Source organism: Emys orbicularis, chromosome 3 (genome assembly GCF_028017835.1).
Source record: "Emys orbicularis isolate rEmyOrb1 chromosome 3, rEmyOrb1.hap1, whole genome shotgun sequence".
Classification (NCBI taxonomy): domain Eukaryota; kingdom Metazoa; phylum Chordata; order Testudines; family Emydidae; genus Emys; species Emys orbicularis.
The window spans coordinates 147999197-148023615 of NC_088685.1; the positions used below are offsets into that span (position 1 = coordinate 147999197).

At 41.1% G+C, this 24419-nt stretch overlaps 1 protein-coding gene across 1 annotated transcript in view; it reads left to right on the forward strand.

Annotated features, from left to right (window-relative positions):
• FEZ2 (fasciculation and elongation protein zeta 2) overlaps positions 1-24419 on the forward strand; it is a 53066-nt gene that overhangs the window by 3484 nt on the left and 25163 nt on the right. Inside the window, exons 3-6 of the mRNA XM_065401113.1 lie at positions 828-944; positions 5575-5719; positions 16411-16679; positions 23013-23093. Coding sequence (XP_065257185.1) covers positions 828-944; positions 5575-5719; positions 16411-16679; positions 23013-23093 — 612 coding nt within the window. The remainder of the gene's footprint in view (positions 1-827; positions 945-5574; positions 5720-16410; positions 16680-23012; positions 23094-24419) is intronic.

Below are 24419 nucleotides of genomic sequence, written 5' to 3' on the forward strand. Positions count from 1 at the left end.
TTATTAGCCTGGGGACTTGATTTTTGTGTCCCCCTGTTTAATTGTGGAACTGCAAGCTCTTATGAGAATGTGTGCCTTTTTTTTTTGAGGCACAAATGCTTGTGAAATGAATCCCACAGTATGTGTGGGGTTTTCTCATTTAATAAAACATAGAGGTTTTTTCCAGAAAATAAGAAGCTTTGTTTTGTGGTTGGAAAATCACAACCTTGAATTGTCTGCCCACCCTGGCTTCTAATTGTAACTTTATTACACATGACTTAATGTATATTGTATATAAAGTAAGTAATGACATGCACTGCTGATTCTTGCATATGTCAAAAATTCTGATGACTTTCTCAGATGTAAATAGCAGTAATCTTACAAAGAATTCTATAAAGTTACAGAAAGTCTGATAAATATAAATCTGTTGTGTATCCTTTCACTGATGCATCTATTTTGGTATCTTGCTTCTATTTGAAGGAGTACAGGGTGAACTACATGAGTCTGATGGACTGATTGGCTAGTCTACAAATGTTTGGATGGCATTGAGTGAGCGGTGTGTGTTTAAAGTAGTCTTTCCCCCCCCCCCCCCCCCCCCTTTGGGAAAGTAAAGAATATGCTAATATTCTTTGCAAAACAAAAAGATGATAAAATTAATAAAATACGCTTCAGCTACAGTTTCATTTTCACGTTTGTTGAGATATTCGGTTTTATGGTATAAGAATTATTTATATCTTTTAGATTCTTGAATATGAGCAAGAATCTAATGTTTTGATGTCAACAATAATGGAATCAGACTTTCTTCTTATAACTTTTTGCCCTTTCACTTTTTCTGTGTGTGCTTTCAGTTAAATGAACATTTGAATCTTGACCTATCAGATGATGAAGAGCTTCGAGAACAGCTGGATATGCACTCTATCATAGTTTCCTGCATCAGTGATGAACCGCTGTTCACAGCAGAGCAGGTAAAGAAAAATATTCAACAAAAAGACACTGTTACGGCTTAATATTGCATCTTAGGGCTAGTCTACACTTACCGGGTAGTTCGACGGCTGCGGATCGAAGTTCCGAGTTCGATTTATCGCGTCTGGTGTGGACGCGATAAATCGAACCAGGAAGTGATCCCCGTCGACTGCGGTACTCCAGCTAGACGAGAGGAGTACCGCGAAGTCGACGGGGGAGCCTGCCTGCCGCGTGTGGACCGCGTCTGAACCGCGGTAAGTTCGAAGTAAGGTATGTCGAATTCAGCTACGTTATTCACGTAGCTGAATTTGCGTGCCTTACTTCGACTTGGGGGGTAAGTGTAGACCAAGCCTAAGTTCTATGCCTTTTGTTCTTCCTAGTTAGTGGATGCTAAAGAGATTTGGAGACAAACTGATCGCTTTTGTTTATAGTTACAGCAGCAATGTCTTTACCATGATCTAGGGGGGTAATTCCCCGGCTTATGTAGACATATTTGTGCTAGCTCTCAGCTAGCTAGTGCGAGTATAAATAGCTGTATAGCTGCGGTAACACAGGTAGCGGTAGTGGAGGCACAGCTGAGCCGTGCCACGTACATACCCACCAGGTTCAGATAGCTTTGTACTTGGTGCAGCTCCGCCATATCTCCACCCGTGCTATTCTAGCTATGCTGCTATTTATACGCTCACTAGCTTGATGAGAGCTAGCACAAGTATCTGTACATAAGCAGGGGAATCACACCCCTCACTTGCAGTGTAGATATAGCCAAAGGGATGCATTGGGTACTTTTTCATCTTTCAAATTGCCCTCTGCTTCAGCTTTGGGGTTTCCATATGGGTCTTTGAAATTCTCATACTTCAGTTTCCTGACATGAGCCAGCAGGAATCTGAAGGAAGAAGATGTAGACAAAACTGCTCCTAAATTAAGGGCCAAAAGCCGGCCATGGGATCGTCATAAGCTTACTGTAAAATATGACTTTTGAAAACTGATGGATAACTAGGCAAATCTCAAAAAATTGGAGGTAAATGAATATGCAGGACCAGTTGTCATGTGGGAGAGAGCAATTCTGTCAATTATTGTCTTGGTACATCTAACTTCTATCTATACTAAAGTAATCAAATAAGAGAAGGGAAACTGGTGAAGGTTAATAAGAAGCATGGATTTATAAAGAACAAAGGTTGGCAGAAAAACTTATTTGTAGTTTTATTTTAAAGAGCAATCTAGGTAAATGACGGGAATGGAGTTGATGTGGTACATTTAGATTTTAGTGGAGGGTTTGATATTTTCTGATAATCTCAAAAAAAAAAATCCAAACTGACTTGCTAAAAACACTGCCAATGGGAGTAAATACTGGATAAAAGTTAATGATAAACTAGTGGTATTGAATTTGGGGAGATGTTGAGCAGGGCAATGCAATGCCTGCTTTTAATATTTTCATTAATGATCTGGAATCATAAATAAAACAGCACATTAAATTCACCTGTGTTAGTAAACTGCAGAGGATTATCAGCAATCAGTACAGAGAAATATTTCTGTGAAAGGAACCAAAAGAGAGAAGAAACATGGGCCAGAAAAAACCCTGATATACAATTTGGAAAAAGTAAATTATTGCAGCTGGGGGAAATAGCATAAAATGCAGATTCTCAATATGGTGGAGGGAAATGCAAGACCAAAAGGAACCATTGTCAGCATCTGGTCTGAGCTCCTGTATAACACAGGCCATAGAACTTCCCCAAAATAATTCCTAGAGCATAACTTTTTGAAGAACATCCAATCTTGATTAAAATTCTCAGTGATCTACCATGACGCTTGGTAAATTGTTCCAATAGTTAATTTCCACTCACTGTCAAAAATATATTCCTAAATCCCAGTCTGAATTGATCTAGCTTCAACTTCCAGCCATTGGATTGTTATACCTTTCGCTGCTAGATTATCAAATATTTGTTGCCTATGTAGATACTTATCAACTGTCATCGTCACCCTTTAACCTTCTCTTTGTGAAGATAAATAGATTGAGCTATTTGAGTCTGTAGCTATAAGGCATGTTTTCTTATGCTTTAATCACTCTCATGACTCTTCTCTGAACCCCTTTTTTTTTTTTTTTTTTATAGCTGTCTTCAATTTCCCTTTAAACCAGGTTGGTTTTTTTTAATCAGCCTGGCCTTCTTCCTCAATTGTGGCTTTTGGGGCATCTAGTAAGGTGTTCTTAAATTATTCCCAATTACAGTAACTCCTCACTTACCGTTGTAGTTATATTCCTGAAAAATGCGACTTTTAGTGAAACAATGTTAAGCGAATCTAATTTCCCCATAAGAATTAATGTAAATGGGGGGGTTAGGTTCCTGGAAAAAAAAAATTTGCCATACAAAAGGCATTCTATACATTTTAAACAATTTTTAAACAAGCAATTTAATTCTACGCTGGGGGGGAGGGGGAATAGTGTGCACATGCTGTGTGTTTACAAACATACTGTACATACAGTACAATGCTATAGTTGGGAGGTGCCCCTGCCTTACCCTACACAGGCACAGCCCACTGGCACTGGAGATGAGGCAGGCAAGGAATCTGAAGGTACTATAGGCTAGGAGAAGCACATTGTGCAGCAGCGGCAGCTTCCCCTACTCTGCAAGCACCAGGGGCGGGGGAAGGGCTCCCCCTTTACTTCCCACGCTGCGTCCTTTCTCCTCCCCCCTCCCTTCTAAATGCTGCAAGCCAGCTGATTGCCGCGGGGGGGGGAGAGAGGGGGAAGGCGCTGATCTGCGGGGTCTGCCGGCAGGCAGGAAGCACTGTGGTGGGGGGGGGGGGGGGGGGGCATAGAGAGGCTGCCAGCTGTGGAGAAAGCAGGCAGCCAAACAATGTGAGAGTGGAGCATTGCACAACTTTAAATGAGCATGTTCCCTAATTGATCAGCAACGTAACAACGTTAACCGGGATGACTTAAAGTGAGGAGTTACTGTACCATTCACATTTCTTTGGTTAAATTCTTCCTCCCAGCTGATTTGGCTCATATTGAAAATGGCCTTATAAAGGCACCAAGTGTATGTATGTGTGTGTGTGTTGTTCTAGACTTTATTCTGCTTGCACATTGTAAAGGTGATCAAATCATGATCACTTCTTCCTAACCTACCATTAAATTTTAGTTCTGTGATCATTTCTACTTTATCTGTTAGGACCAAGTCTAATAAAGAATTCACCTATGTTGGGTGTAAGATTTTTTTTTTTTTTTTTTTGGTTAGAAAACTGTCATCTATAAAGTTTAGAAATTCCAAGGATGTTTTAGTACTGGTAGCTTGAGACCTTCAGTATATGTCACTGGAATTGAAGTCTTCCATGATCACAGAGGTTTATTTTCCCTGACCCATTATAGATGTGTGCAAAAGCAGGCAGTGATCTTGTTCCTATTGTGATCTGGTGGACTGTAGTAGACACCAACTAATACTTCATCTTCTGCTTTATCTGTTAGGACATTGATCCATAAGCATTCAGATCATTTTCTTCCAAGTTATCAGTTACTTGGAAACAAGTAATGCCTTTTTTGACACAGATTGCCACTCCCCTACCCCTCTTGCCCACTCAGTCCTTCTTAAATAGGTTATAACCATTGATTTTTAACATTCCAATCGGGTGAATCAACCCACCAGGTTTCAGTAATACAACTAGATCTTATTTATGCCTATAAGTCAGCAATTCCAATTCCTCTTGTTTGTTACCCGTGCTCCTATCATTGATGTATAAGCAAATAAAGAATTTCTTCTCTTCATGAGACACATCTGGAAATTAGTAACACTGAAAGACACCTAAATAAATTAAACATAAATGTGCAATATAAATGTGATGTGGTGGTTTAAAAAAATAAATAAATAATTGGTTTACAGAACCAGGAGGTTGTAGTTCCTTTTTTGGACAAGCCTGGTGTTACCACAACTGAAATTTTGCATTCAGTTTGGGGTGCCTAATTAACAGGAATATATTGACAAACTGGGATGGCCAGAGAGAGCAATAAAAATGATTAAAGGGCTGTAGAAGGTACGCTTGTCTGGAAAGAATAAAGTAACTAAAATATACTGTAGTTTTGCTATGGATGACTAAGGGGAGAATACCTATCTACAAATATTTGAAGGATGTACATATCAAGGACTGAGGAAAAAATATTTATCATGGTATGAAGTGGTTTAACTTGGAGGAATGGGATAAAATTAAGAAAATAAAACACTGAATATCAAAAAGATATACAAACAAATCGTCAGTGGTGTTGAAGCAGAGACACCGAGGGCTTTATATAAAGACTTATGTATGCATGGCTGCAAACTTTATTTCTTAGCCATTATGAGACAATATGTTTAGATTAATGAATAAACTTGCTATGAAAAGACTAATTTGTGCAAATAGTCCTATTTTCTATTTTTTAAAGAAATTTCCCTTTATATTGATATGCCTGATTCCCAGTCTCAACATTGGCTTTGCCTTGTTAGTAGTACCTAATATGCATTTATTGGAAGAAAAATTATCTAGAAATTGAAAATTTAAAAAGTAAAAAAGTTGATGAGCTGTTAGTAGAACATATGCAAATTATAAGTTGTTGCTCGTTACCAGTGATTCTCTCCCTAAGAGTATGTGTATGCATCTTTATTAAAGGTGATTGAAGAAATAGAGGAAATGATGCAGGAATCACCTGACCCAGAAGATGAAGAAACACCCACGCAGTCAGACCGGCTCTCCATGCTTTCCCAGGAAATTCAAACACTCAAGAGGTCCAGTACAAACAACAGTTATGAAGAGAGTAAGGGATACTCATTTAATATCTTGACTATATTTTTAATTTATTGAAAATAGCTAATGGTTCAAACTGCCTTATACTTGTTCTATAATCATTTCCATCTGTGAAATCATCTGCCTTTGAAAATGCAGTCAGAAAATCTTGAAAGGCAAAGTAAAGTATAATATATATCTAGATAGCTGAGGGCTGGTCCACACTAAGCCCCAAGTTCGAACTAAGATACGCAACTTCAGCTACGTGAATAACGTAGCTGAAGTCGAAGTATCTTAGTTCGAACTTAAAGGTACTTACCGCGGGTCCACACGCAGCAGGCCCCCCCGTCGACTCCGCCTACTCCTCTCGCGGAGCAGGATTACCGACGGCGAGCACTTCCGGGATCGATTACTTGCTGCCGAACCAGCGGGTAAGTATAGACGTACCCTGAGAAACATAATTGATTTCAATAAATAAACATTATAAACTGCTATGAATGTGTTTGCCTAGAATTGAATATTAAACCATACCTTTACAGTATTTAAAACAAAAGCAGCTGTATTAAAGTTTGACATGCTGGATTTGACTCCTTTTACAGGGTACGTATTCTTTGTTAAACTATTAAGATATTAAAAGTTAGGTAGGATGATAGGTGTCTTACAGATAGATGCACATTAAGGCTAAAGCTAGTGTGTACTATATTCTTCATTTAGAGAAATGAACTAAGGTTAGTAGAAGTTGAAAGCTTTGTAGAAGATGAAGAAAAAGTTCTTCCATGATATTGTTTCAGTTACTATGGCTTCTCTGTTTTGGTATAAACAAGAGAAGAATCAGATGAACAGTTATTTTCTGTGCTTCTGCAACATGGACTTCTGCAACTGCATAATGCAGTTTCTGTTGAGGGTGGTTGTGAGAGTTTCACCTTAACTTTCAAAGACTTCTTTTAAAGAAGATTTTGGGCATTTTTGGTTCTTCAAGTAGATGCTGGCATGTATTTAACTTAGGTGTGTGCACCCAGTGCTGGAGTTTTTTTGCCTAGCAGTACCCATAGAGGGGTGGTGCTTGTGGCAGTGGCCTCTCTTCTGGCTATATGAGGCAGCGCCACTCTGACCCTCACCCTCAGTTCCTTCTGATCGCCCATGGCTGGAGTCAGAGCTATGTGTGGTTGTAGTCTCACAGTCTTGCCTTTAGTTTTAGCTTGGTTTATTGTATATAGTTAGTTAATTAGTGTGTGTTAGTAGTCAGTAGATAGTGTTAGTTGGTAGTGTTCCACAGTGATGTCCTCACCAGGGTTTAAACATTGTCCTTTGTATGGAGGGGCTATCCCCAACAGTGACCCCCACATGCAGTGCTTACTTTGTTTAGGCGAGGCCTTACATGACCTTAAAGAGCATTGTTTGATCTGTAGATAGTTCAAAAAGCAGACTCAGGTGGTGCGAGACCTTCACCTCAAACAGCAGCTGCTTGAACAGTCCATGTGACCTGATCCAGTACCAAGTCCCTCTTTGGGCCAAAGATTGCCCTCTGGCTCAGAGAGCATCACTGCCTCTTGTTCTGAGGAAGGTGCCTCTCCGAAGAGGCGGAGGAGCTGTTCTCAGTCATTGGCACTGGTGAAGAGGTCTCATAAGACCAATCGGAACCACTCCAGGTCGCAGGGCAACTCCTCTGCCTTCTACAGGAAAAGCAGGGACTGGCACACGACTGGTTCTGGCACACGGGATGGTGTGGGTACCTCTGACTGTTCCCTGGTATTCAGTAGGAATGGCAGAAACCCCGTGCTGTTGACACCAGTTCTGGTCTCCGGATGTCCTTTGAGTCTGGCACCAATTAGGGCGATGCCAGTACTGACTGTATCTGCTGTGTCTATGTACCAAGTTGTGGCAGACCCGCTCTGCCTTTCCATTTCATCCTCCCCACTGGTACAGAACTTTCCAAAGCTTGCGCCTTCAGTAACCCCTCCAAAGGACCACCCCACTGAATTGTGATGCCCCTTGGCACTGCACCCAGACATTCTCCTTCCCACAGTGGGCATGGAACTGGTACCAGAATCAGTATGGGGACTCTCTTCAGCTCAGCAGCATTTGACACCACAGATGGTCCCATGGCAACTTTCACCACCCTTGACGTCAATGCACTCGTGCGCTTGGATACCGCTGTTTGTGTCAGGACCAACGGCTGTAGCACTGGCAAGCTCAGTACCAATGGTACTGCCTTCATCAGGGCAATGGTTTCTGCCTTGTTCTGAGTGATCGATGAATCTGACCACTCGTTGGTTCACTTGTGCATTGCTCCACCCTGGTTGCTGAGATCCCAAGGCTCTTCTGATTCCAAGTCGGGCTGGTTGTCATCCTGCTCCACATCACCCAACAAGCTCTGAGGGCTGCCAATGGACCAGTATGGTTCCCAGGGTTGGCTGTGCACCATGGCTGGGACGGAGGTCCTTGTTCCAGCACTATTGTCCACCAATACCCTACCTGTATCAATGGGCTTCTTTGACTCAGTGGGACACTCCTCACTTGTGGAGATCTTGCTCGTTGTCCCGGTCAAAGCTGAAGTCACCTGTCGGATCAGCGGTGGTGACTGCAGAACAGCCATGTGCCTAGGCATTGATGGCCTTTCTCCCTGCAGAGCTACTGGAGTCCTCCCTTCCGGGCACTTTGCCCTGGAGCAAGAACCAGTTTTGGCTCAGTCAAGATACTTGTCGCCGGATGATGGTGTGCTGCCTGGCTCATCCTCTCCTATCCAAAAGGACTTTAAATTGTACCAGGACCTTTTACACCACATAGCCACATCGCTTGGCATCCTGGTACAGTTTCTCCAAGAGAACACACACAAACTGGTAGACATTCTACAGCCTGCCATCCCTGGGAGAAATAGCCCTCCTGACTGGTAATGGGCTCCTTGAGCTGCCGAGAGCCCTGTGGAGTACACCGGCCTCGGTACTGCTGGTGGCTAAGCTACTTCATTCCGATACAAGGATTTGAAGGGTTCTATTCCCATTGGGCAAAACTCCCTGGTTGTAATGGCAGTGAACGACAGGGCCAGGCAGGGGAGTTTCAAGTCTACCCCCAAGGACAGAGACTCCAAGCAGTTGGAATCTTTTGGGCAGAAGTATCTATACCTCATTGTCCCTACAGATGAATATTGTGAATCAACAAGCTTTGGTGTCCAAGTATGATTGCTTCTATTGGTCAGCCATGTCCAAAGTCAAGGACCAGTTTCCCAAAGCCTCGTTTGAGGAGTTTTAGGTGTTCGTTACAGAGGGCTGTTCGGTGGCCAAAGCATCCCTGCAGTCTGCCCTTGACGTTGGAGACACCTCGGCCACGGTGATGGTCTCTAATTATGGGGAGGGCTTCATAGTTGCAAAACTCTGGGATCGCTTTGGACATCCAGCAAGCCATAGAGGACTTGCCCTTAGGCTCAGTCTTGTTCTCAGACAAGACTGATGGTATTTAACACTGGAATCCTTAAAGGAGTCCTTGGGAGTGTACATGCTGTCCATGCAAAGACGTCGCTATGGGGCTCACTAGCAGCAACAGTATCCCCTGCAGCATTCCTGTGTGCAGCCTTTCCCCCCTAGAAAGAAGGATGGATAGATCCCTCAAGAGGAAGCCATCAGGCACAGGCTTCAGACAATCCACACACACTCCCCCAGAGCCTGGTAAGCGCCCGTTTTGACTCCTTAGTCCAGAGCATTACTCCACCCTCTTCATCTTTCCTCCCCAGCCCCCCAATCCCTTTGGGAACAGACTGGCCCATTTTAACAGTGCTTAGGACTCAGAGTTACCTCTGACAGCTGAGTCCTAGATGCTGTTAAATTGAGCTACGCAATCCAGTTCCTCTCCACACCCCTTTCACATCCCCCTCCCCATCCTCCTTCAGGGACCCCTCTCACAAGACATTACTCATCAAGCAGGTCAGCTCTCTGCTGACGTTGGGAGTGGTGGAGGAAGTTCTGCCGCAACACCAGGGCCATGGCTTTTACTCCGGATATTTCCTGATACCAAAATCCAAGGGCTGGATGAGACCCTCCTCAACCTTCATGGCTTCAACAAGTTAATAAAATAGAGTGACCATGTAGAACCTCATCTATCGGCTATCCTACCTGCACTGTCTCAGTATGACGTGTTCTTTGCTTTGGATCTCCAGGACATTTACTTTCATGTGGTGATTCTACCAAGGCACAGGAAGCTTCTTCATTCTGTGGTAGGAGAGCACCACTTCCAGTATACGGTTCTCCCCTTCAGCCTCTCATCTGCCACCCGAGTCTTCACCAAATGCATAGAATTGTATGACTGGAAGGGACCCCGAGAGGTCATCAAGTCCAGTGCCCTGCACCCATGGCTGACTAAGGATTATCTAGACCATCGCAGACAGGTGTTTGTCTAACCTGTTCTTAAAAATCTCCAATAAGAAAGATTCCACAGCCTCTCTAGGCAATTTATTCCAGTGCTTAACTACCCTGACAGTTAGTAAGTTTTTTCTAATGTTCAACCTAAACCACCCTTGCTGCAGTTGAAGCCCATTGCTTCTTGTCCTATCCTCAGATGTCAACAAGAACAATTTACCTCCCTCCTCCTTTTAACAACCTTTTATGTACTTGATAACTGTTATCATGTCCTCCCTCCATCTTCTCTTCTCCAAACTAAACAAACCCAACTTTTTAAATGGCTTTGGGTCATGGCATATCTCAGGAGGAAAGGAATTCACATCTTTCTGTAACTCAGGGATTGGTTGCTGAAGGGGCGGCTCAAGAGAGGAGGTTATTGCCCATGTCAACACCACATTGTGTTTGCTTGATCATCTGGGACTCATTGTAAACACTGGAAAGTTAACCTTGGCTCCCACTCAAAAAATCAAGTTCCTTGGAGCCCTGTTAGATTCCATGAGGACGAGACAATTCCTGCCAGCCGACTGCTTCCAGGCAATTTACAGCTCTGCCTCAGACTGCAAACTCAGCTCTCAACGACAGTCCGGGTGTGTCTTAGCCTGCTGGGGCACATGTCCCTTAGTATGCAGGGGGTCCAGTTTGCCAGGCTTCGCCTTCAGCCTCTTCAGATTTGGCTCAGGACAGTGTACCGCCCTGCCCTGTATTCTCTGGACAGATTAGTTCGCCTTCCCCCACTAGTCCTAGACTCCTTACACTGGTGAGTGTTCCCATGCAATGTGTGCCAAGGGAGCCCTTTTGCTCGGCCCTCTCCAACAAAGTCAGTGGTTACTGACGCTTCCCTTCTGGGGGGGGGGGGGCACCTGGACTTGCTGAGGGTGCAGGGTCTAGGATCAAAACAGGAATCCTTACTCCATAGCAACATGCTGGAGCTTCGGGCCATTCACTGCGCATGTCATGCCTTCCAGGACTGTATCAGGCACTCGGTAGTTCACAATGCAATGGCATTGTCTGTGCGTAGGTGAACAAACAATGGGGGCGCACATTCCAGGTTACTCTGCCTAGAGGTGATCAACTGTGGCAGTTCTTCATCAAAGAAGACATCACTGTGGTAGCACTTGCCCGTGGCGCAAAATCATCCTGCGGACCATGTCAGCAAGGTTTTCTTTCTGAGCACCGAGTGGTCCCTGAAGGCCAGTGTCCTCTGGGTCATCTTCGCAATGTGGGGCATCCCCACGATCAGCCTGTTTGTGATGAGGGAAAACAAAGTGTTGCCTATTCTGGGGGGACATTGTTCCAGACTCCCTCTCCAAAGCCTTCAACTGCAGCTGGCAGTCAGCTCTTCTGTATGCCTTTCTCCCTACTCTGATCATTCCTCAAGTCATCCTCATGCTCAAGGCGGATCAGGCCAAGCTCATCCTAATTGCTCTAGGGTGGCCAAGGTTTCCAGATCTCTTTGCTTTGTCAGTTCAGTTTCCCATAATGCTGCTTCTCCACCCCAATTTGCTCACTCAGAGCTACGGCCACACCCTCCATCCTGTGGTCCGCTCCCTGCACCTTAGGGTGTGGCTGTTACTTAGCTGAATGAAGAGGAAGAGCAGTGCTCGGTGGTTGGCCAGCAAGCCCTACTCAATAGCAGGAAGTCCTCCACAAGGATATCCTACTTAGTGAAGTGGAAGAGGTTCTTGGTGTGTGGGACCCAAACTGACTGGGGTGTCCATCCAGGACATCTTGGAGTACCTACTACATCTTCAGAAATTGGGCCTTGCGCTCAGTTCACTGAAATTGCATTTGGCATCAATATCAGCATTTCATCCCCTTATTTAAGGGAAGTCAGTTTTTTCCAATGACATGGTGTCAAGATTTCTGAAAGGGCTTCTCCACTTCCATCCTCCAGATTGGGATCTGGTCCCCCTGTGGGACTTAAACACGATTCTGATGGCTCTGGTTGGCCTTCCATTCAAGCCTCTTACATCCTGTCCACTGCCCCTCCTGTCTCAGAAAACCACATTCTTGATAGCCATCACATCGGCAGGAAGGGTGTGAGAGTTGCAGGCTCTGATGGCTGAGCTGCCTTACACACAATACTCCAAGCAAAAGGTAACGTCGTGACCACCCTTGAAGTTTTTATCAAGGGTGGTCTCTCAGTTGCATCTGAATCAGGAGGCATATTTATCTGTGTTTTTTCCCTAAACTACATTCCTCCCCAAAGAAACAGCACCTCCATACTCTGGATGTCTGGCAATGTCTAGCTTTAGACAGGACTAGACTGTTTGGTGTTTTGCCTTGTCTGTTCATGTCATATGCAGACCACATGAAAGGGCAAGCGGTCTCAGCATAGACCATCTCTAGATGGATAACATCCTGTATTAAGACTGCGTATGACAGAACTTCGGCTACGCCTCCTCATCAGGTCTCGCTCCACAAGGGCACACAAGCGACGTTGATAGTGTTCCTTGGTGACATTTCCAAACTGGACATTTGCAGGGCATTCACATGGTCCGTAAACGTATGTATGGATGACTATTATGCTATTTTACTGCATCTTCCAGAGCAGACCCAGGCATTGCAAGGGTGGTCCTGCGATCCCTATTTCAGTAGACTCCAAGCCCTGCCTCCGGATTGGGATACTACTTGAGTCACCTAAGTGGAATACATATCTGCATCTACTCGAAAAATAAATTACTTACTTTTAGTTCTTTGAGCTGTGATGCAGTCGTGTATTCCACAACTCTCCCTCTTTCCCCTCTGCATAGGAGTCTCCTCTCATGGGATTTTGGTGTGAAGGAACTGGCGGGGGTGAGGGCGGCACTGCCTCATAGCCAGGGGAGGGGCCACGAGGCACGAGCGCCACCCCTCTGAGTATTTCAAGGCAAAAGGCTCTGGCACACTAGGGGCACAAACACCTAAGTGGAAAACATGTCTGCAACACATCTCAAAGAACCACAGTTACAGTAAGTAACTGTTTCTTTTATTCTGTGGCAAAGGAAAATACTAGATTCCCTTCTTTGTCTTGCAAAAATGAAGACTTAGGAGAGTTCACATTTATAGTGTGACCATGATATACTGAATGGCAGTTAAATGAAACTCTTGGCTAAAAAGAGTTAAGTTATGCCCCTGAAGATTGTGCTTTGCTGGCTTGCGCTTCAAAACTGCCCTCTGGGAAAAGACATGTGTCACCACATCATTCTGGTTTTCGTTGGATTTAGAATGCTTTGACAGCATTCTCACTTCTGCTTTCTGGGTCTGTATTGTCCAAAGCCTCTCCACAAAACTACCTGGCATTTGGCAAGATAACTCACTGTCTTTAGTGTATATCAAACTTAGACTGCAAACTGTACTGTCCTGGCTGGTCTCTGGCAATCCCAGGCAGCATTCTCTAAGGCAGCGGTTCTCAAACATTTTAATGGGGTCGCCAGGGCTGGCATTAAACTTGCTGGGGTCCGGGCCCAAAGCTGAAGCCCGAGCCCCACTGCCTGGGGCTGAAGCCCTTTGGCTTTGGGCCCCCACTGCCCAGGGCAGCAGGGCTCGGGTGGGCTCAGGCTTCGCTCCCCCTTTCCCCCCACCTCCTGGGGTCGTGTAGTAATTTTTGTTGTCAGAAGGGGGTCGTGGTGCAATGAAGTTTGAGAACCACTGCTCTAAGACTTCAAAATCTGTATTTCAGAGATGGGGAATCCAAGGCATAGCCTTCAAAGCCTATTAAGTAAGGTTTCCACATTTTCCAAAAGATTCAGGTGCTCTCAGAGACATTTTGATATTCAGCATTGTTTTGTATTTCATATGCTGCTATTTTTGCTCTTCCTTATCAGTTATTCCTGTCCATTTTTTTTATGGATGAACAGTCAGCTTTGACCAACTGATGCCTTGGCTTGCATGAAAAAATCATTTAGTTTTGCTTTGCCAATTCCTCAGAATCTACTCTGACATCTTCTAAGGTCATTGCCCAATAGAACGCAGTTATTACCTCCAGTTTCTTCTGTTGCAAAGCAATTTCAGAATTAATCTGCATTTGAGAACTTCACTCTCTTCTAGTTGCCATTTACATCATCAGAATGCCTTGACCTAGGTTGGCATGTTTGTTTTGCCAGCACTGACAATCAGACTTGATTTTACTGAATGTTTACATCCCTGCAATTTTTTTGGACACATTGGGGCACCAAGTTATTCAGAAACTTATTGACCATGACATAACCAAGATTCTATGCTACAAGACAGGGATGGTCTGCAATACTTAGTCCTGCCATGAGTGCAGGGGACTGGACTAGATGATCTCTCGAGGTCTCTTCCAGTCCTACAATTCTATGATTCTAAGTAGAGGCCACAGCCAACGTGCTGAAAATGTAGAGTGGCATAAGCATCTTAAACAGTTTTAAAGGCCTTTGGCAGTTTGAACCACTTTAAAGCCTTCTAAGGGTTAAGCCTAAATTGCTTTAAGATTATAAAGTCGGTTGAGGCTTAAGCTTCTCTGAGGATGTAAAGATTGCCCCTTAGTCCCTTGCCAGTATGAAGAGCCATCCACGGTAATGCTGATGATTTCCCCCTTAGCAAGGGAGTGAAGAAGAGCTAGCTCCAGTCTAATTTTCCTACTGGGTGATTGAAGAAATTAAATCACGTTTCAGCTATATCCTCTGCTACTTGCGGGAGTTGTACTTGTAGATATATTTAATTTTTTCAGCACCTATCTATAGGGGTGGCAGTTTAACATCCTTAAAACAATTTTGCAACAATATAAAATCTACAAAATACTTGATAATTGAATCTGACCACACAATAATATCCATCTCATTCATCACACTATATGTATCCTATTCTTCAGGTCCCCTCTTTGACCTGCTCCCCAAATGCCAGTGGGAAAAAATGGGCTTTGTGGCATGTCTAGGTGGTAACAAATCCCAGCTCTGGCAAACTTAGGTGCGGGAGTGAATTCTACAGCCAGAGAGCTCATGGAGAACATCCGTTGATCAGCATCTTCCCTTTTAAATCAAGCAGGCTTTAATCTGAACATATCTGCTGATTCCTCTTTGTCACACCTACTACCTGAGCCACTTGGGAGCTAACAATACTCTAAAAGGCAAAGTTGTGTTGCAAATGGTGGACATACTCCCTCTGTCAAGTATCCCATATAACTTTCACTATTGTATTTTGATGCTCCCCACAGCTGACCCAACATCACTTCTTTCTTGTCTGGTTTGAGTGTCAGCTAGCCTTCATCTAGCCAGGGCTTCTCAAACTGGGGGTCGGGATGCCTCAGGGGGTCACACGGTTATTACATGGGGGGTTGCGAGTTGTCAGCCTCCACCCCAAACCCCGCTTTGCCTCCAGCATTTATAATGGCGTTAAATATATAAAAAAGTGTTTTTAATTTATAAGGGGGGGGTCGCACTCAGAGACTTGCTATGTGAAAGGGGTCACCGGTACAAAAGTTTGAGAACCACTGACCTAGTCCCTATTTCAGAGACATGAAATCATCCATTCCCCACCACAGAGCCTGAACAGAGAAGAAAGAGACATGGAGCTGTGTATTATTGTCATGCTAAATATATCACAGCCCTATTTTCTTACTAGCCTTCCACTGATCTGATTGTCACTCCTCCTGTTCAGGGTGAACAAGTAGGCTGTTGTACCACCCCTTGTGAGAATCCTTGGAGCAAATGAGCAGTTGCCCAAAACTACTGTGTGGGATCTGTAAGAAAGGAGCAAAGCCAGTTGAGTGACTCATCCACTCTTCCTACAATTTGCAGATGTCGGCAACATCTTGTGATCACTGGTTACATAAGCTTCTCGTAGATTTAAAAGAATCAGCAACAGAATCCATAGTTAGAATTTCATCACCCAGTAGAGCTCTTGATCATACCAGGCCTGAAATATGCAGACTCCAGAAATGACCATGGGTTGTCCTGCCATAACTTTTTCAATAGCTTTTCAGAGAGAGAGAAATAGACATAAACTGATAGATAGCAAGATTGTCATGTCAGGAGATGGTTCTTGTGCAGCTTCACCACATTTTCTTTAGGGATAGCTGTCATCCTGTATTTGCAAATTATGTATAACTTTTCACCAAGTTCTGGAGTAATCAAAAAGCTGTGGTTATTTTCATATTTTAATAGCGAACCTAAAAAAAGCTCATGGTGAACTTGTATCCCCACAAAGCACATAGTGTGTTTGTTTTAGAATTTTTTATGGCATCTTTTTGGTGGTGGAAGTGTAAATTATCAAAACTCTTGGGATGATTAAAAATCCTTTTTGTTGATAATCTCCCCATGCCTAAAAAACTGACACTGCTTTTTCTACATTATGCAGAACATACTCTCACTTTGTCTTTATTTTCTAACAGGAGTACAAAAACTGTCTGTTGCTGAACTAAATGAACTACTAGAAGAAATTGAGACTGCCATTAAGGATTATTCTGAGGAGCTGGTACAGCAGTTGGCTCTAAGGGATGAGCTGGAGTTTGAAAAGGAAGTGAAAAATAGCTTCATTTCTGTCCTCATCGAAGTACAAAACAAACAGAGAGAACACAAAGAAACAGTGAAGAAGAAGAAAAAGCTGAAAAATGGTAGTCCTCAGAATGGCAAACAAGAAAGAGGTCATATGCCTGGAACAGTAAGAGAGTCTTTGTGATACTTATATAGAGATACATGCAGAATTCTGGGGTTTTTTAAGTGTTAATTCATAGTGTACATTTATCCAATAAGGAAGTAGTAATAAATACCTCTCACACCTAGTAAATGATGTAAATTTTCCCCTTACCTTCAAGCATAGGCAATGCCTAGCTCTTTCCCTTGAGACTTAGGAACCATGAAAAGGAACATACCAGACTTTTAGCTTTTTCCCAGCTTCTGAGCAGCAACTTTATCACTTGCACTCTGGCTCAAAATCAGTTGTGCATTGCTCATCAGAGAGGTGTACATGCTTCATGATTTTGACTGTGTAGGCAGTAAAACACATATCCCTGCTAGACATGCAGGAAGTACAGTACTGTCATTGATATAGCTGTACAAATCTTAATTAATCTGATGGAGTCTAGCACGCAAAATTTATGCAGAGTGAACTATAGACCCCGTGCTGGTTCCACTGAAGTCGGTGGCAAAGTTCCTGTTAACTGATATGAGAGTAGGATTGGGCTCAAAGCTTAATATACAAAGACAGATAAATTTGGTTTGCTCTCTATAAACTATGCGATCAACCAAAGGAAAAAAGTCTCTGACAGGATTAAAATAACAGGAGTTGGAGATGGAAAAGACCTATTACGTAATCCAGTCTAGATTCCTCCCAATGCAGTTGTTTTCTTTACAGTATTCTTTTTGAAGACTTTGTCCAGTTTAGTGTTAAAAGATCCAATTTTACATTACTGTATTGCCACTGTTATGTGATCCAAACAGAAATTTCACATTACTTCATTATTTTAACTTTTTGGGTGCTAATATACAGGTAATACTGATGTTTTGTGTACTCCTTATAGTTTGTTTAGATCAGAATGCAGTGTATGGTTTATCTCTGCAAGCTTTAAATAGACAGTAGAATGTAACCTTGTGGTTAATTGTGATGGTTCCTGTCATGCATTCTAGTGTTTATACCTAAATAATTCTCTTTATTTCTGTAACTCATTCCACTGGGAAAGAAAAGGTGCATACCCATTTCACATTGTGATGTTATCAAACTGATATGATGACGGAAGAAGTACGGTTAACCCCTGTACTTTGTTAGAAGTTGTGCATAATACTATTCGTTAATGAGAGAGGAGGAAGGAGAACATAAGAAATATTCTTCAGTTGTTTAGCCCACCATAAAATAATGGAAATTGAATGTAAATGGTAGTAGTATAATTTTTTAGTAGAAAGCGTTTGCTGTCAGATCAAAATTACTGTATATCTGAAAGTTGTTAAGCAAAACTGCCACTTAAGGTATGCTCAGACAGTTTACAGGATCATGTAAAAATCACACTTTTATTTGATTCAAAACAAGGCAAGTAACACCTACCCTGAGGAACCTAGACTGTTCAACAAACTTTTTTTTGTTTTGTTTTGTTAATTCTGAAAATGCTAAATAGGAATATTACTTTGTTTCTGCTGGGTTTACAGAGTAAGTAGTAGCGAATCTAAGTATACCAGGTAACAGAAAATGCACTCAGTAATAGATTAGAGAATATTTTTTAAAAATTAATACGCTGATATAGTGCCTGTGATGAGGCAACTAAGCAACCTACATTTAAAATTTAAGATTAACCTGCCAAAATGTATATCTAAATTAAACCAAATTTTCTTCTTGCCATTTACAAACCAGATGAAAGGGATTAATTCCCAGTGAATTTAGTGGAAGCCAGTAAGAAGTCAGTATTGATTAAGCTACTACTGCAGTTACTACATCCTTGCAAAAGCAGAGGAAAAACAGTAGTAGTGTGATGTCACTGTTTGGGAATAGTTGACAAATGCAGACTTTTTATATGGCAACCCTCTTCAAAGAATAGGAGCGAAAAGAGGGTTACAAACAGAAAAGAGAACAAGGTTGAGGGTGCTGAAAATAATGGGACTTGTATCATGCCATTGACTGAAAATTGTCTGGCCTTCACTGTGTACAAGGACAGAAAGCAATTGTAACTACTGGGAAGGTTCATAGGGTTCAACTGCTTTACTACTTAGGTCATAGATTATGAAGGGTTTTATATCACAATAATGTTAGCCACTGTAAAGAAGAACAGGGTAAATAATAATGTTGGCGCACTGACCCTTTAACCGAACACAAATTTAAAGCAGCACGCTTGTAAACTCTGTTTGCATTGAGTAAGGGATTCACCTTCCATCAAGGGATATATCTTAATTTTTCATTGAGCAGTAAACTATTTCAGAGACGACCAGCATAAGTGAGTATATATTTTGTAGCCTTCCTTGAAGGAAGTTAGCTATCTAGATCCACTATTCTGGGTTTTATCCTCAGGAATGAGATTCAGCAGCTGAACAGCAAATGAAATTATTTGGATACCTCCCAAGAATCAATCTTGTGACCTCTGGGTGCACTGTGTACCATCTTGGCCTCTAATTCTCAGATTCCTTTCTTCCCAGGGGATATGGAACTGGGATATTCAGTCACACGTCTCCTGTTGCTTTTAAGTGATATAAATTGTGATGTGTGATATTAGTACATGGTCTTTCTTTTCTTCAAACAATTATTTTATTTGACTAAACAAGATACTCTTTAATTCTGAAACAGCTTAATTTAAAAATATTGAAAAGTGGTAGTTCTTAAGCTTTGTTGTACTGACAAGCATGGGATTGTATGTGCATACTGCACGCTCAGTTGCCTGTCTACATTTTTAGACCTTGTAAGTGTCTTATTTAAGATTCAGCTCACATATGTGAGATGAATGCGGGGCAGTTCACATCTTTCTTGACGTTCTTGTTTCAGTTCTAGAAAGAGTTACTTAAGTTTGAATTGAGAAGACTGTCTTCCAAGCATAAAGGATAGAATTTTTTTTTAATGAAACCTTGGACTGTCTAGAATCTGAATATCTGCAGATTTACCAAAATAAGTTATAATTAATATAAATACTCTTCTCAGCATATCTATATCCATTTTAAGGGTTGCACAGATTTTAACTATATCCGTATCTAAACAAGTAGAGTTAAATCAGTACAAAAATTGTGTAGACAAACCCTTAGAGGAGAATAGCTGAAGCTAAAGGGAAAGAATTGCTTGTCTTTGTGACATAAGCAAGACGGATCAGAGGGTGAACATTATCATTGTTTTTAAGCAAGGGTATTAAGAGAATTGTATGTAAATGACTAAAATTTGAAAGACTATACCAAACATAATTAAAAGTCACTCTCTTTATACACCAGTAAATTTAGGAAAACTCTAATCTCAAAAAGAAACAGCATGTGTAAGGAATAAATTCCTTGTATAAAATAGGCTTAGCTTGTTTTTACTGAGTGTGATATTGGAAATTCAGTTAAAAGCTTATAGAAAATGCACTCCTTATTGTTTTTTTTTATCATGGGATAGCAAAAGGTGGTATTTTAAATTAACTTATAAAGAGAAAAATAATGACATGGGGTGGCTCAAACCATTCAATTTTGGAGTTTCAAATAAATGGACTTGACACTTCTACATGTAGGTATGCAGCCCCTGATATAGGACATTTTCAAACTAGGTTGCCTAAAGTTAGGCTCCTAAATACATATTTAGACATCTAAATAGAATTAGTCTGCTTTTTCAGAGATGTTGAGCAACCCCAGATTCCATTGATGGTAATGAAGACCGCAGGAGTTAATCACCTTTGAAAAACCTACTTCGGTTGAGATGTTTAAATATAGATTGTTACATATGTCCAGGATCCTAGGCCTAGGTTTAAATGGTTACATAAAGTTAATCACCTAACTTTTTTTATAGGCAGCTAAACAAATAGGTCCGTTTTCAAAAGTGTATTTTCAAATTGCAAGTTCAAGCAATTTTGTGTGGAAAGCAAAGAAGTGTCTACTATTGTTAAAACGCAAAAGTCTTCAGTAGTGCAATGGTATTTTATATGTAAAGACAAAAACTGGAAATATTAAGTCTCTCTTACTGTAGCAAGAATAATTCCATTGCAGATGTGTTTGAAACCAAATATTTAACAATATAAGTAGTAATCAAATATTCTAATTCCCATTTTGCCCTTTACTTACGGATAGACTTTGGGCAAATCGCTTTGCTCTTTGTTTTCTTGAACTGTAAAATGAAGATAAAGGTTTTTTTAACCTACTTAACAAAAGTACTGTGAGGATTAGTTTAATGTTAGTTCAGGACTTTGAAGATGTAAAATTGTGATGTTCTTTGGCTCAGTCACCATCTGCCATGTAATCCTGGGTTCATTGTGTCTGTGTAGCTTTGATCTAGGTTAGGGCTCTGACCCCAGCAGCCCACAAGCCTCACCCTAGCTTTGCCCAACCTGATTGCTCCTTGCAAGCTGACCTTAGTACCCTTTTAGTCCTATATTTGTCCCAAAATTGTCCTACTGCAGAGACCAGTCTCTCACTCGACCCTGCCAGAGAAATGATAGGTTCACTGTCTTTACAGAGACAGTAAAACACTCCAACCTATTAGCTTTCTAGAAGCACACACTTTACTGAAGTACACAACATTGATGATTTATAATGAAAGAAAACAAGTTTATTACAAACGAGCCATGGATTAAGTGATACCAGATAAAAGGGATAAAGGTAGAAATGGTTACAAGACAATAAAATTGAAACCACACATCTAAAAGACTAATACTTAATGTAGCATGATGCAGTCTTTGTTCAAGATGGTTTCTCTCACCCACAGTCTCCTTTTCAGCTTTTACTGGCGGGGCTGGCCAGGACCCATCACGGAGATCAAATGGCTTAGGGTGAAGGATAAAGATGGAGTCTCTCTGTTCCTTATATCTCCAAAGGGATGTCTTCCAAGTCAGGAAGCCCTTCTGGGGATTCAATCTCCTGTGTTTTTCTGGGGTGAAGGAGCCATATTAAATCAATGTCTCTCGAGTTCAGGATCAGGATAACCCCCACCAGTTTAGCTCGATGGCTTTGTTTACTGCCAGTATGTATACTGAGGTAAACCCACATTCCTTTGTCTATGACAGACATGTTTATCACCTTCACCTAGGCTAAGCTGTCTGGTCTCAAACATTTTTAGTAACATCAGACAAAGGGAATTCATAACTTCACATATGAGGTTAACACATGGATTTCACAATGATATTCATAACCAGCATGTTGTTAACTTTCATATGATACCTCACATGACGTATTTTGTACAAATATTATTGCAGTAGTCTGTATGGTATGGATACAGGGGTGCCTAGAATCACAAAAATATTTTAGTATATTCCAAGAAAGCGCATTAAGGTGCATTTGAGAGCCTTCACTTTTTCATTTTCTGAATTTTGTGTGTTAAATTTACAAACTTAACATTGTATTAACATAGCATTTAATTCTTCCTTTAAAAAAATCAAATGCAGGGAAATGTGCATGTGTAACATTCTATTTATATTTATATAAAATCACAGCTCTCTACGAATATCCTGGGGTTACTTACTTTTTAGTTTGTCAGCTTCTGAATTTCATGTGTGAGACTGACTCTCAGAAGTGTTGATCTGTTAAACTTCTTTCCTTGAGTAAACAAGAGTGGAATGAAAATAACGAAAGGACAGATTTGGTAGGATACATTTTGATTATTTTTACTTGGCTTCCACGTGTTTCTAATGGAGCTTGAAATTAATATAGCTGCTTAGTTAACTAACTTTGTGCATTTTTGATATCAGCATAATTATGGGAATACAGTTAATTATTACTGTGGTTAATTGTTGCTGTTATTGTAGCAGAGGAAATACAAAAGCATAAAATTCTTAGTAGGATAATGTAAAAGTAATTTTTATAAAACATTTTTAATTGGTAGTATATACTCCATCGGACTTCATAAAAATATTAAATGTCAGCAGTGTACCTTTAAATATGATAGTGTTTGAATAATAACTTTATAAGAGGGGCTGTCTCTGAAATAAACTTTGAAGATCTTTATCAGCCTATTTACAGTATTTCAGATACTCTTAATATATTTTAAAATCTTAGTTCTTATTTAAAAAATGTTTAAATCTAGACTAAGTGGATGTACTTATGTATAAATATGTGGTCTGCCATATAAAGATTTTTGCCTCTGTCTCTGTGCAAAAAATTTTATGAAATCAGGTCAGTTTTTTTAAATTTATATGGTTGTTCATATTTATTAATTATAAACCCCTCTGTAAAAGCTTTCTTCTGCATATGATCAGCAAACAAACATGTTACAATATATTTTAACACATTCTAACAGCTTGTCTCTGGCATTCATCTTACTTACGTTGTCTGGGTAAATGCTCACTAATAGTCTTTGAACTTGTTTCTCTGTCCCCTTCTTTTTCTGCCATGTTTTTGCTATCTTTAGCGCTTCAGCATGGAAGGGATCTCAAATGTCATTCAGAATGGCTTCCGCCACACGTTTGGAAACTCGGGTGGAGAGAAACAGGTGCTGGGTTATCCTCTCACTTTTCCTCATTCTTTGCTTGGTACTACTGTAGAAATCAAGGTCTTGAAAGCTGGCAACTAAAGCATATTTAGTGCTCAGATTGAAAAAATAACTGCTGTATGCTCACCACATCCTCTCCTGCTTTCAGGGTGGCAGTAGGCCTATACTGTCTCTTTCTCTCCTCAGTGAGTAAAGACCACTCAAGTCTTGATGTGCATGACATAATGCACTGAAATAACAGCCTCCTCCAAGGCTTTATTTCACATCCCAAAATAAAAACAATTAGCATAATGCATGCTTGAAATGTATTGCATGTATATAAAACCCACTTTAGAAAGATACATCAAATTAGAAACGTCACTCCAGTCTTAAGCCTTAAGGAGGTAGGTAACATATAGTAAGGAAAATAAAGAAGAAGCAAACCCCAATATTCAGAGCCCATTCTTCTGAATAACAGAATTGCATCTACAAAATTGCATGTATATCTTTACACCTTTGACAGTTGCATTATGTTAAAAGCAGCCAGTTGTATGGAATACAAATATTCTGGATCCAATAATATATCCAAAGGTAAGTTTGTGTTTTTATTGATTTAAACCTTAATAAAGAAAATACATGGCATAGAATACCACTATTTAGGATAATGGTTAATATATCATGTCATTGTTAAATATAGAACTTTTATCCTTTTATTTCAAAGTAGTATTTAATTACCATATTTTAATTTAGATTCTGAACTGTAATGGTACAAAAATTGTTTCTGTGTAATATCTTTAGTATAGTACTTATGATCTTGATAAACAGCAAGATTCTTAAAATGTAGTCAACTTGAGGGTGTGACCCGGTGTTGCTTGGGGCAGCCCTCCCTGGAAATGGCAAGGTCAGGGCAGGCTGCAAAAGGGAGAGCAAATCTTCCCAAGACTGGTGGGTAACACTGCAGTTTAAACTCCCCAACCAGTCACAAACTGTGTTTCTAATCCCCCATACTGGTTATCAAGAAGAAGAAGAAAAAATCACAAAGCTCCCTTTGTTTCAGTCCAGTCTCTGACTCCCAGTCAGCACCTAGGTCCAGTACAGTGAGAAGTTATTTTAAAACTCTACTCACATATACAAAATGTTCTTCTGACTCCAAAGGGTCAGCCATGTTACCAGGTCAGTATAGGTTTGGATCTTACCCAAAATACCACGCTGCCAGCCAGTCCTTTAGTATCTAAAACTAAAGGTTTATTATAAAGAAAAAGAACAAGAAGAGAGATGTTAAATGGTAAAATAGTCACATACATACAAAGCCTTCAAAGTCCATATCAGGATCCTTGCAGTATTGGT